General features: G+C 43.5%; 1 protein-coding gene across 2 annotated transcripts in view; it reads left to right on the top strand.

Annotated features, from left to right (window-relative positions):
- The window catches only part of LOC142576583 (focadhesin), a 429,785-nt gene that overhangs the window by 229,718 nt on the left and 187,155 nt on the right, over positions 1-12,912 (top strand). For both annotated transcript variants that reach the window (XM_075686768.1, XM_075686769.1), the window contains exon 21: positions 10,738-10,969. In XM_075686768.1, the coding sequence (XP_075542883.1) occupies positions 10,738-10,969 (232 nt within the window). The remainder of the gene's footprint in view (positions 1-10,737; positions 10,970-12,912) is intronic.

Genomic DNA, 12,912 nt, shown 5'->3' on the forward strand with positions numbered 1-12,912 from the left:
TTGGCATCACCAGCACACACTGACGAGGAATGTGAGATGCCTCAACGACATTTTGAAGCTTCTGCCTTCTGCCGCAGCTTTCAGTCACTTTGGCGCGGACGGCGCGTGAGTTTGGATTCGTGCTGCAGGCCATATGGTTGTGTGTTATTCTGAGTGTTTCATTAGGCATGCCTCGCATGTGCTTTTGTGGCCTACTGTGCTAAATGTCTTCGTCAGTCTCCGGGCAAAGGTTGCCCGGGCAGTCTCCGAACAACTTTGGAGCAGAAAGTTCTGCTGATAAAAGAAGTGGAAAAAGGCGGCCGGCAGAAAAATGACATCGCGAAGGAATTCGGCATACCACCGTCTACTTTATCAACTGTATTAAAGAACAAGGAAGCTGTGCTGGATAGCTTTAAAAAGAGCTTCTTGGCAAAGGGAAAGGGGAATCGTGAAGGTGCACTTGTACAGTGGCTGAGGAATGCCAGGAGTGCAAATCTCCCCATACATGGACCTGCACTTACTGCAAAAGCTGAAACTCTCGCCCTGCGAATGGGCCATAATGATTTCAACTGCAGCAACGGCTGGCTTGAGCAGATCAAGAAACAACACGGCGTGACCTCAAAGTCAATCGTAGGTGAGAGTGCAGCTGGGAACCGTGACACTGTAGACGTATGGCACCAACATTCGCTCCAAACTCTACTTCAAAAGTAGGAAGATAAAGACATCTACAATGTAGATGAAGCTGCATACAAGATGCTACTGAATCGCACATTCACTGCCGCTGGCAGATCCTCATCTGGAGGAAAACAGAGCAAGGAGTGTGTCACTCTGCTGTTCTGTGCAAATGCAAAAGGTGAGTACAAGCTTCCCTTGTTGATACTAGGGAAGGTAAAGAAGCCGCTGGACTTCCGAAATGCTAAGGAATGGAGCTACAGAAGTAACAAGGGAGCACAGATGACTGCTGCTACTTTTGAAGACTACGTGCACCTTCTGGATAAACAATTCGACGCAAAGAACCACCAAGTGCTTTTCATAAATGACAATTGTCCGAACCACATGAAGATCGACAACCTCAAGGCAATTGCTGTGAAATTTTTGCCTGCAAACACAACTGCGGTACTGCAACCGATGGATCAGGGCATCATTGAGACCACGTATAAGCTGTACTGCAAGGCTCTTTTGCAGCACATACTCACAGCCTATGACGCCAGCAAGAGGTACAACACTGATTTGCTTGGTGCGATCCATTTTCTGAACTTCTCATGGAAAGAACTCACACCTTCGAAGGTCACCAACTGCTTTGCGCATGCCGGCTCTTCCTGCACCGTCGTCAGCAACCCTGACGATGACCAGCATGACGATCACCGGACTTGCAGCAATCTGTACGAGGCTGTTCATAAAATTGCTGGCCGAGAGGTAGAAGGTGACTTCAAGACATTTGCGTTGGCTGACGCTGCTGCTCCCATGGTCGCCCCAGCGATGGATGCGAAGATGCTAATTGACACTGTTGGTGACGCCGATGAGGATGAAGAGCCGGTGGACAAAGAGCCACGTGAAGTGCCAACTATGGTGCAGATGCGGGAGTATCTACGCCTACTGCGAAATTAGGTTAAATGCTTGAGCGGCAACCGTGGCCTCGTGCAATGCTTGGTCAAATTAGAGCAGGGGTTGCTCGCACCCAGTAAGAACTTGAAACCGGCAAAGCTGACTGCCTTTTTTGCATCTAAATAAAGTTTTGCTTCATGAATACATTGTATTTTGACTTCCTTGCAGTTGTGGCACAATTAAAGCTTGACTGCATTAGCTTTTCTCAAGTGGTCGCCTATATTGAATTACCGCTTCTAATCTTTTCGTCATCTCACTGACTTCGTTATAACGAGGGATTACTGTGGTTCTGTATAGCACATGCCTCCACAGCCTTGCATCACAAGGGCTCTGTTAAGGTAGTAGTGCTCCTTGCAAATGTATACGTCTGAAATACTGTATTTACTCGCATAATGATCACACTTGCGTAGTGATCGCAACCCTAAATTTTGTCATCAAAATTAGATTTTTTTTCTTTCCCATGTAATGATCGCACCCCGAACTTGTCGCAGCGATATGTCGTGTGCCAAGTCTAGCTAATGATGATCGCGCTTACCATCTGTCGAATGCTGTCAAATGCTACGTGAATGACTCTTGACGATATACCAAGCTGTCTGCATACACCAAACATTCTTAAGCAGATGCCCCATTTCATTCCTTTCATCACTTTGCTCACTTCCATGAAAGAAAGCTACAACCAAACTTGCCTTGGCTTTATTACTTGTAGGCTTCTTAATGGTTTTGGCCAACAACAAAAAAGGCTCCTTTTGATTCTTCTCGTCTGCATTCGTGGGCACGCAACAAATCGCGAGCGGCAATTATAGTGGCCACGTTTACACTGATACGTTAGAAGTGTACCCTCTTCATACGCCGGCGCTTATAACATAGCTAAGATATTCGCCCACCCTTAGCAGAAACATGCCGTATTAGGATAGCAGTGAAGACAAATTCCGCAGTTTCTGCAGCATGCCCGCCATGTGTTTCTATGTCATTGGCAGCTATGCGTGCCAATCTCTGTTTCTGTCCCCTCAAAGTGGACGTGGTTACATTATTGTCGCAAACTTGCCGATATTAACAATATTATTCATTAATGATATGGAAGAAACTGTTTCAATGCGCGTAATGTACTCACGAGAAGAACAAAAATCCCGTTCAGTGTGTTCGGCTTGCTCCGCCGGCCGCCATATTTGTTTTGGTGTCCCGCACTGTTACAGCGGTAGCCGCCTGCTTGTTGACCTGCTGTCATCCTGCAGCAAACACGGGATAAAAAAACATATATATTTTTGCAGGAAATTTAACCTGCGTAGTGATTGCCCCCCTGAATTTGCTTCAATTTTTTTTGCAGAAAAGTGCGATCATTATGCGAGTAAATACGGTATTTTACTACATATTTCATCATCACAATGTAGCTTTCGCGTCCATAGTACAGCTCATTACCCAGTGGCATAATTTTGTTACACATATGTGTTACGCACTCTACAGCGACTGTTTAGGCCCCTTTACAGCCATGTAGCATCTATCTCTCATAAGTCGTACCTACACTGCAAGCTCATTAACACTGGGCTGGCGCTGTTAAGTCATATTTAGTTCTTGTGCCACAAAACACCACATTCGTCATCATCAGCCTTGGTCAGGTGCTCTGCAGCTGCTGGGGACTAAAGGTCATTGGTTGATCGAATTAGACATTTGGAAGGGAGTGGCCGAATACTGCACCAGGGAGGCCAATTCCTGTCTTTTGTTGAAGCTTAGTGGGTTTTCCTAATTGGATTAGTATAACTCCACTGGCTCTCAGCATTTTTACCGGTGTCAGCTGCCACTCCAAGCCCAGAGAGGTAGTGTACTGGAGGAGGTGAGTTTGAGCTTACCACCTTCAGATTTAAAAGGAAGAAAAAGAAAAAGCTCGAGGATTCAAACTTCTGACTACGGCAAGCGAGCATTCAAGCTAGCTCAGTCAGATAAACCTGCAGGTTGTGAAGGCACCATATGGCGAAGAATTTCAGCGCAGAGGATTGATGAAAACTCCATAGATTTATCTGCGATATGTGGGTTAATAATATTAATAACATAGAGTTATATCTAGATGGTTGTAATTGCATAGTTCTGAAATCTCACGTATGCAGGCGGCCGTGAACACTGCTAAGTATAGGAGACGTTTTGATGACCTCGAAAAGCACTTAAATGAGTAGGGGGCAAAAGAATGGTAGAACTGGTTGCTTCTCTTACCGGAAAGGCCATGAGATATGTACGCAAGGGGGTACATCCGTCTTGTGCTTTGTCAAAGGCCGCGCCGATGAGTGTCAATGAGGTGTACTGGCATATACATATACCTAAATATATATGGAAACTTTCACTCACAAACAAATCCTAAAACTCTGGCACCGGATTTTCTGCGACCGCGCCCTTAATGCTACTCACGTTCAAAAATAATGCACACGATGTGCTCGCTTCGATTACAAAAGAGGGAAATCTAACATGGTGTCTACCAACCGGGAAAACTGGGAACTCTCAGGGATTTTGAATAGTCTTGAAAAAGTAAGGGAACTTGTGCTTCTATTAAGGAAAATTATCTGTGATTTTATTGAAAAGGAATGAAACTTGCCCTGATGCTGGCTTGACTAAAAGAGAGGAATCGTAACGAATTGTCTTTGAGGTGGTGTCATCGGCTGGAGGAGTGAGTCACCAGTGTACAATTAACGACCGATTTTCCAGACACCCAATTTTTCGGACATGCGCGATAATGCGGACGGCTTAGCAGCACCACCACGTACCCTGTAGAGTCAATGTATAAGAATGTCTGAAATTTCGGATGCAAGAACTGTTCTCTGTCTGACTTTCCAGACTTTTTGCTGCGACCGCATGTCCGAAATGGCATTAATCAAAGCCAACCATGCCGTTTTTATTACCTCGCCGCCTCGAACCAGCGCTCTCGCTCGCAGATCCGCTGGCAGCCGTAGCCACCACCGCGGCAATGCGAGGCTTAGCTGCTTCGACGTTCGCTATTAAAGTTCTTGCCATTCGGGGCCATGTTATTCATTGAAAGTATTCGCCGCCATCAGTAATGGCATTGACTCCATCTCTGTAATCCTCATGATTGGCTTCGAAGCTTAGAAAGCATGGCGCGCTCCATAGTGCCAGTTCCCGAATGCTACCTTTGCCTCAGCACAGAAGTGTTACGTGGTGAAGTGTACATGAAGTATTGCGGTGAAGCTTAAGCGTGAAAAGGGGCAGTTTGTCATGGGGGCACAATGTGCATTCCGTAATTATGCACAAGTGCACCCACGGTCTCCTGTCACAGTACGAGCACTGACTAACTAATGGCTTATAAGTGTACTGGCAGGACTCCAGAGCTTTTTCGGAGGTGCCTGTGATAATTTGAGCCCTTAGGGGCAGTAAAAGACATGCATTCATTTTTTTGGACTTCCCAATTTGAATTTTTGGACATTTTTGTGGCCCCTAGGGAGTCTGAAAAATCGGACGTTGACTGTACAACTGACCAAGAGGATGCTTCAAATGATTCGTGGGGCAAACGCGCAGCAGAATGAGGATAAGAACAGAAATTACTGTTGCATTTAGGAATGATCGGCAAAGGAACTGTGCCGCCTCTTCTTTGAAGGAGCTTGAGATGCAGAGATGCAGGTGACCCTCATACAAACCAAAATAAACTATTGAAAGCAGTGAAACACATAACAGAGGCATAGTGCGTGAGGACAGTTGAGCTTGACTTTCCAGCTGCTCAGAAAATCTCACTTGTGACAAAGTTCGGGCCTAATACCAATTATCTTGCTATCACTTGATAGAAATAGCTCATTTTCGAAAATATTTGCGTCTGTATGCATCTCTATATATTCGTATTTGAAAATGTTCGACTCAATTTACAATATGCTTTATCATTTTTCATTTTTGAAGATATTGTATTTGCTGTGCATTTTTCTTTCCCCTCCCTGCAGTTTTCTATATTGAATAAAATAAACACTACTCCTTACTACTCAAACTGGATTAAGATGCTTTTTTTTATTTTTTTAAATACTTGAGAGTGACAGCATCGGGTGACATGGTGTCAGCCTGTCTTGAGGTAAAAGTTCTGTGTCGCTCAGGGAAAACCTGGAAAACTCAGGGAATTTGAAAATGTCAACTTGGTAGACACCCTGATTCTAAAGACACATTTCGGCAGCATGCTTCGGAAGTTGCTGCAGCCCTTTTCATAAATCTTATATGCGTAAGAACTCTCTTGACTTATTTGTGATAGATGGGTTTTGCTGTTTGCGATAGGTAGCACAATATAGAGTTATTTCTGTATGGTTCTAACCTCGTAGTTCTGGAATCTCACGTACGTAGGCGACCGTGAATGAGGCTAGGTATACGAGATATTTCGATCACCTCGAACAGCACTTAAAAACGAGTAGAGGGTAAAAAAATGGCGGAACTGGTCGCTTCTCTTACTCGAAAGACCACGAGACACGTACGCAAGGGGGTACATCCGTCTTGTGCTACGTCAAAGGCCGAGCTGACGAGCGTGGATGAGGTGTACTGGCATATACATATACCTAAATATATCTGGAAATTTTCATTCGAAAACGAATCCGAAGACTCTGGCACCGAATTTTCTGCAACCAGGCCCTTAATGCTACTTGCGTTCAAAAATAATGTGCACAATGCGATTGCTTTGATTGTAAGAGAGGGGCATCTAACATGTTGTCTACCAACCGGAAGAACCGGGAATGCTCATGGATTTTGAATAGTGAGGGAAAACTATCACCCTATCTCTGTTCTGTCCTCGATTAGCAAAATTATTGAAAAATTATTTCTCAAACGTATTAACAAGTACCTAGACAAATTTAATTTACTAAAGCCTTGCCAATTTGGCTTTCGTGCAGGTAGTTCAACTTAGCTTTACTATCATTAATCAATTTCTTAAAGTCTTCCATCGACCACGGCTACTTCATCGGTTCTGTATTTCTTGATCTTACTAAAGCCTTTGACCCTGTTGATCATAATATTTTATTCACTAAACTAGAATCATTGGGTATAACTGGTCCATCTTTAACTTTTAAAAAGAAATACTTACTTGATCGTAAACAATCAGTCTGCATAGATGGCGTTTACTCAAATGTTAAAGTCATTAATCAAGGGGTACCACCCTAGCTTCAATTTTATTAATCATATTGCTTATGTCAGGCAAAAAACTGCTTCTGGTATAAGAGCTCTCATTAAATCTGGTCTATTTTTTTCTGTTCACGCCTTATTGTCTTTATACTTTGCCTTCATACATATTCACTTTACATATGGCATTACTACGTGGGGAAATACATAAAACTGTCACCTTTCGTCCAAACAGCACGCTCAAAACCAGGTCATTCGCATTATTACCGACAGTTCTTTCTACTCTAATGCTGCTACGCTCCTTCAGGCTAACTTCATTCTTCCTATATCTGGCTTGTTTGAATTTCATTTACTTATCACTCTATTTAAATTACTCAAAAAATAGCTCACGGTTCAATTAATAAATTTTAGATTGTTCTTAAATACCAACAGCACTAGTAACGACAACTTTCTATTATCTAAATGCAATATGAATTATGGCAAAATGACTTCCTCCTTCTCAGCGATTCAACTATGGAATGACTTACCCCATGCTCTTAAATCATCATCAGCTTTGCATGCATTCAAATGTGAACTTAACATTTCATTTTGTATAACTAGTTGTCCTGATTAACTTACTTTGTATATAAAGTGTGTACTTCATTTGTTAAATAGGTTATAACAATTTATATTGGTAATGTGCGATTTTTTTTTTACATGTATGTCTCCTCGTATAAAAATCGAATGTAGCCTTTTCACCACTTCGTTCACTTTTTATTTACTTATATAATGCATAATTTTACACTGCTGTATTAATTATTTTGTCCCGCTGCAGTCAATTGACTTTGGAACCCTTGCCTGTATGCTATTAACAGCAAATTGTGTATCTTGAAAGAATAATATACTGTAGCTGAATTTGTGCTTCTATCAGGAAAAATTATCTGTGATTTCATTGAAAGGAAGTCGCCCTAATGCTGATTTGAGTAAAAGGGAGGCCACAGGACACGTATACAAAGGGGTATAGTAACTGTGGCACATGCAAAGGAGATGCCAAGAAAACTATTTACTAGGAGGAAGCTCTACGTTGCCTCCAAAGCACAATGTTTTTTTTTTATTCTTTCATCACAGCTTGTCCGAAAACTTGGTCTTTATGGAGAAAGAAAAGCCAATGATCTTTTTTCTCCGTTTTTTCTTGTAAAAAGAATGTAAACCTTTTTCCCCACGAGGGATGTGGAAAACTTGCAAACATGCAGTGACCAAGTCACTTCACGTATGTTTTGTGACATGTTAACCTGCTCTCTGAGTAAAATGTCACCAAGAATAAAAAGATAACGGAATGCTTTGCATGAGTAGCGCTCACTCTATATTGATAGGCGTTATCCACGCTCATCCAAGGCGTTTTGTTAATTGTGCATGAATGATTATTTATGTATAATTTGCTTGCCGACAGCCTTGCCAACAATCATGTTGCGGTGATGCCAGTGACATTTCAGGGGCAAAATATTGGTATTTCTGCTCAGCTCTGCAGTCAAATTGGCATGCAGTGATGCAGGCTGAGTCCGAATTATTAAGCATTATTAAATTGTCCGAAATTTTGTTTGTTCTTATGCAATAAGTGTGGTCCAGCGATGGTGCTGCAAAGTAGTCACAATAATCGAGCATATCCGAATTATTGGTCAGCGTCATTTGTGAACCAGCCAGTTGCTGAACAGAGGCCCCATGTTTATGAGGAAATGTGGACCATTGATAAATGCCTGGTGTCATCTAACGTTATGCATGAGCATTACGAGGGGCTCATCGTTGCTGGCCTGGCTCAGAAGAGCATTAATGACATTGGGTCTGGCCAGGTGTTTCTGGCTGGTGCGAACTCTGGCCTTGCTAAACACATGGCTATGCTGGCAGCTGTCAATAAAAAATTCGTGAAATTTAAAGGCAACATCTGAGTAGCTTCACTCGACTGAAGATAAACAAAATACAACAGGATGTGTGAGCAGGTTTGTTGTCTTCATTGAAATAAAGGGATATTCAGATTTGGTGTTTTTTTTTATTAAAAGCCATAGCAACATTGTTTTACAACAAGCAAATAATTTATGGAATGAGGCTTGTCAAGTTTAAGTGTTCGAAAGTGCCTAGGACATGTCTAACAATTCACATTTATTTGCTCCAAATTGCTGCAAAATCTGTATTTAGGTGCTTGATTTGTTTCAAATGTCAGTTCGTCAGTAGCACCACTGGGAACACCAAGAACAAGTGATGTAATTTGTTGGCTGAACATGTAATATAACTTATTATTTGAATGTGCTTTTGTAATCAGAATGAACGCAGTGTGTTGTTATCGTCGTCGTGCAGTGCAAGGCAGTGCGAGCAACCCGAGACACACGTTGGCGGTTTCTTATTGGTTTATGTTTTAAGACACCGACAAGAAACAAATGAAATTGAGCTGGTAGGTGACACCAAAATACGACGCCACCAGAATGAAACAGAACGCTCACTTCACCCCGCCTGCAGTCGGGAATGGTGCCACGCTTGGGTTATTACCTATTAAATGCATGCAGTGTGCCTCCTACAGCACTCTGCCCCATGCGCTGTGAAAGAGATAGATGAAGATATTTATCGCAGTAGGGTTGGCGGCAATACCTGCGAGTGCGGCATGCAATGACCCAAGAGGTGATTTGCTGGTGCTGGAATAAGAAACTTATCATACGCTTTCTTTCTTGCGTGAGATGGGGGAGAGAGTATTGTGGTGAAGTTGCCACGGTGGGCAGCATAAGCTGGCGTTCTTGTGTGAAATGGGTGGGCGAGTATTGTGGTGAAGTTGCCACGGTGGGCAGCATAAGCTGGCGTTCTTGTGTGAAAGGGGTGGGCGAGTATTGTGGTGAAGTTGCCACGGTGGGCAGCATAAGCTGGCGTTCTTGCGTGAAATGGGTGGGCAAGTATTGTGGTGAAGTTGCCACGGCGGGCAGCTACTCTTTTCGATTGTGCATTCCTTGCACGTTTTTTTTGTTTGCATGTAATCTAGCGGCTGGAAAACGTATCATATGATCGCAGTTTGGTGATGTACTAAATGTTGGTGCCGAAAGATTGTGTTTTCCAGGAATGTATGAACCAGTAAAATATAAACATAATTTAATTGGGTCGTTCTTTGTGTTTTTGATTGCGAACTTTGGTACCAGGAAATCACACATAAGGGGATCGTCTCAGCGATGTTCTACTGTACATATGCATGTGCACATACAAACATGAAAATGCATTCACACAAACACGTAAGCACACACAAAAACACACACACTCATGTGCAAGCAGGAACACACAAACATGCACACATACAAAACATGCGCCCATGCATGTGCATATATGTGCGCACAACATGTGCACGTGAACACACACCTTCTGTTGTATTTTGCATATTTTTCTGCATTAAATCTTCTCCAGAAGATTGTTCACATCAAGAAATGCAAATAGTGTGAGTATACACCTCGGAGCAATGTTACTGTGACCGTAAATTCATTCAATTCCTCAAGCACAACAATAAATCCCTGGTGTGCGATCGCCGCCAGCCCAGGGCCTCATGGCGGCACTGCTGAGGCCTTTAACTTGTTCTATGTGGTGTTGATTATGCATCTCTACTCTTTCTCATTTCTTCATTTAATGTATTATGAAACCTCTTAAATGTGTGTACATCTTTTTGATCACTGTAGCCAGTGTATTTCTTTAAAATATGCATGTTCCAGGAAATAGACTATTTGAAGTTAATGCTGCTCCCGTGTGCTCATGCGCTCTTGTTGCTTCCTCGTCTTGTTTTCGCTACACTAGTATTTTGAAGATGGTGTACCAATAAGCCTGCATTGCTATGCTAGTTGCATGCTAAATATGAATCACGCAGGATAGGGAAGGGGCACTTGTTGAAGCAAGCCATACAGTCGAGTGCCTCTACAATGAAATGACCTGTTTAACATAGAAATAATTCTGTCCCCGTTCTACTGTCCGCTGTGCAGTGCATGACCTTTACAACAAAGTGACCTGTATAATGAATGTTTTCGGAGGCCCCAAGCACTTTGCTATAAAGGCGTTCCACTGTGTCCGTGCTCTACGCAGAGGCCGTGCATCGCAGCAGGGCAACGCCCTCCTGGCCCTTTGCGCCCTGCTGGAGGCCACCACCGAGCACCTGCAGGGTCTGGACACTGCTGCACGGCGACACGCAGCACGCGCTCACACTGCATGGGTGCATGCCCTGCTGGACCTGGTGCTGGAGTGCTGTGGGCTATCACCCGCCCGTCAGGAGCTCCCAGAGAGAGGGGGCACCCACGATTTCCAGTGGCTGCTCAAGGTGATTAATTCCTTCTTTCACCACTTTTGCAGGTGTGTGGTTGGCAGGAATAAAATACCCACTATGGAATTGCAATTTTAGCTTGATCTGTGTTCTTATACTGTGCAGCCTCAGTATATCATGTTACATTTTCAGCAAAGGACTTCAGTAAGTTGCAGATTTTATTAAGTTGACGTATTAAATTTCCGTTAAGAAAAGATGCTTCACAGGTTCTTAGAACAGAAATGTTGAATAGCGTCTTGTCAATAAGCAATTGTGAAAAAATTCCTGCAAGAAAGTTGACGAATAATGACAGGATAATCGCGCACTAGTAAAGCTGCTATTGAGAGCGAAGTACTTTTGTGCAAGCTGCACCAACCTCCAGCGACCACTGTCACATGGTGCCATGTGTATGTGTGTACCACAATGGCCTGCCAATGTTAGGCTGCCATTGTGTTTATTGTTGTAGCTAGGAATTGCCAAGATCAGTGTTATGATAAAAATGCACTTCAATGACACTGAGATGCTGACTTGTTCTTTTGTCACCAAGGCACTCGTAAGTACAGTTTTGGTTGCCTTTGGCACAAGGGGCCACTGCTACATTTGATGCATGTCACTGGTTTTCACATAATCATGACAAATGGCGCAGTGGCGCATTTTATCGGCTCCCCGGTGGAGTGTTTTTTACCACTCAACAGCAACCTTTGCATGTCGCAGGACACATGCAAATACAGTCGCATAGTGACACCATGAAGTCCATTTCAACAAAAATTTTCGCCACAATGAAGATTTTTCTGTTCTCTATTGATGCCCTATAGAACATAATGCGTCAAAATTTCCTCCAAAATAAAAGACCTTGTGAACTTGTTTTCATTTCAAGAAAGATTTTATGGAGCAAATGAGGACAAAATTATTTAAATTGCAGCTCATTGAAAACTCAATAATTGTTGTATGTGCTGACAAACAGTTGATATTAATAGCATAAAGAATACAAACTTCAGATGCTTCTTGGGCTACAACATAATGTTAACTAAAGACCCTCCATACTTGTGTCACGGATCTCCTCCGGAGAACACTCTGACTGAAAGAATGGACTAGGCGACAGGTGTACCCACACAGATGCACCTTTAATACAACCTACGCTACACAAACACTAGCACACAAACCAAACAAAACTAACACAAAATACAAAGGCTATCAGTACACACCACCCGGCAACACTGCTACTAGCGTTTTCCTGTTAGTGGTTGGCGTTCGTGCTCATGTTTGGTTCGGTGCGGATGTGGTGTGGTATGGGTCCCGTAGCCGGCGTCGAAGTGGCGTTCGACGTTCTAGAGCTGGCGTTGCTGGCGGCGTTGTTGGCTGCGTCGTACACGCTCTCGGTCCAAACACCCGTGGAGGTGTTGCCGATGATGTTGGCATTGGGGCACCACCCGGATGAGTGGCAACAGCGTTGGAGACCCTTCTGGCCGTAGCAGGTGGTAGTGTCCTCCATGAACTCCCCAGAACAGGCTCAGGAACGGCAGGAAATCTGCAGTGCGAAGCCGTAGAACGCGAGCTCACCAGAGCAGTAGCCGGCGTCGCTCTCTTCCGGCCGAACCGTCCCTGACCCGCCGAGCCTCCGCTGCTTTGTTCTTCCCCCTGTGCCTCGCCCTTCCTTGCCCTTTTATAGCCTTGACGTTAGTCCACGTAATCCTTCTCTTCATCTTCTTCTCTTCTCCACCAATCATCGCTTTCCATCTCAACAGATACTTCTTCTTTTCCACCAATCTTCTCTCATCACCTCACTGAGTACTTCTTTATCTTCTTTAGTCTTCGGTTAATCCACGTCATCCTTAACGCCATCCTCATCGTCTTCTTGAAACCTTACTTCGTTTATAATTTTATTTTATTCTCCCTTTTATATGTGACAACTTGTTTTTGCTGACCAGGATAAGTACTGCCAACCTATCCTCCTTTGTGCT

The sequence above is a fragment of the Dermacentor variabilis genome, chromosome 3 (assembly GCF_050947875.1).
Source record: "Dermacentor variabilis isolate Ectoservices chromosome 3, ASM5094787v1, whole genome shotgun sequence".
NCBI lineage: Eukaryota > Metazoa > Arthropoda > Arachnida > Ixodida > Ixodidae > Dermacentor > Dermacentor variabilis.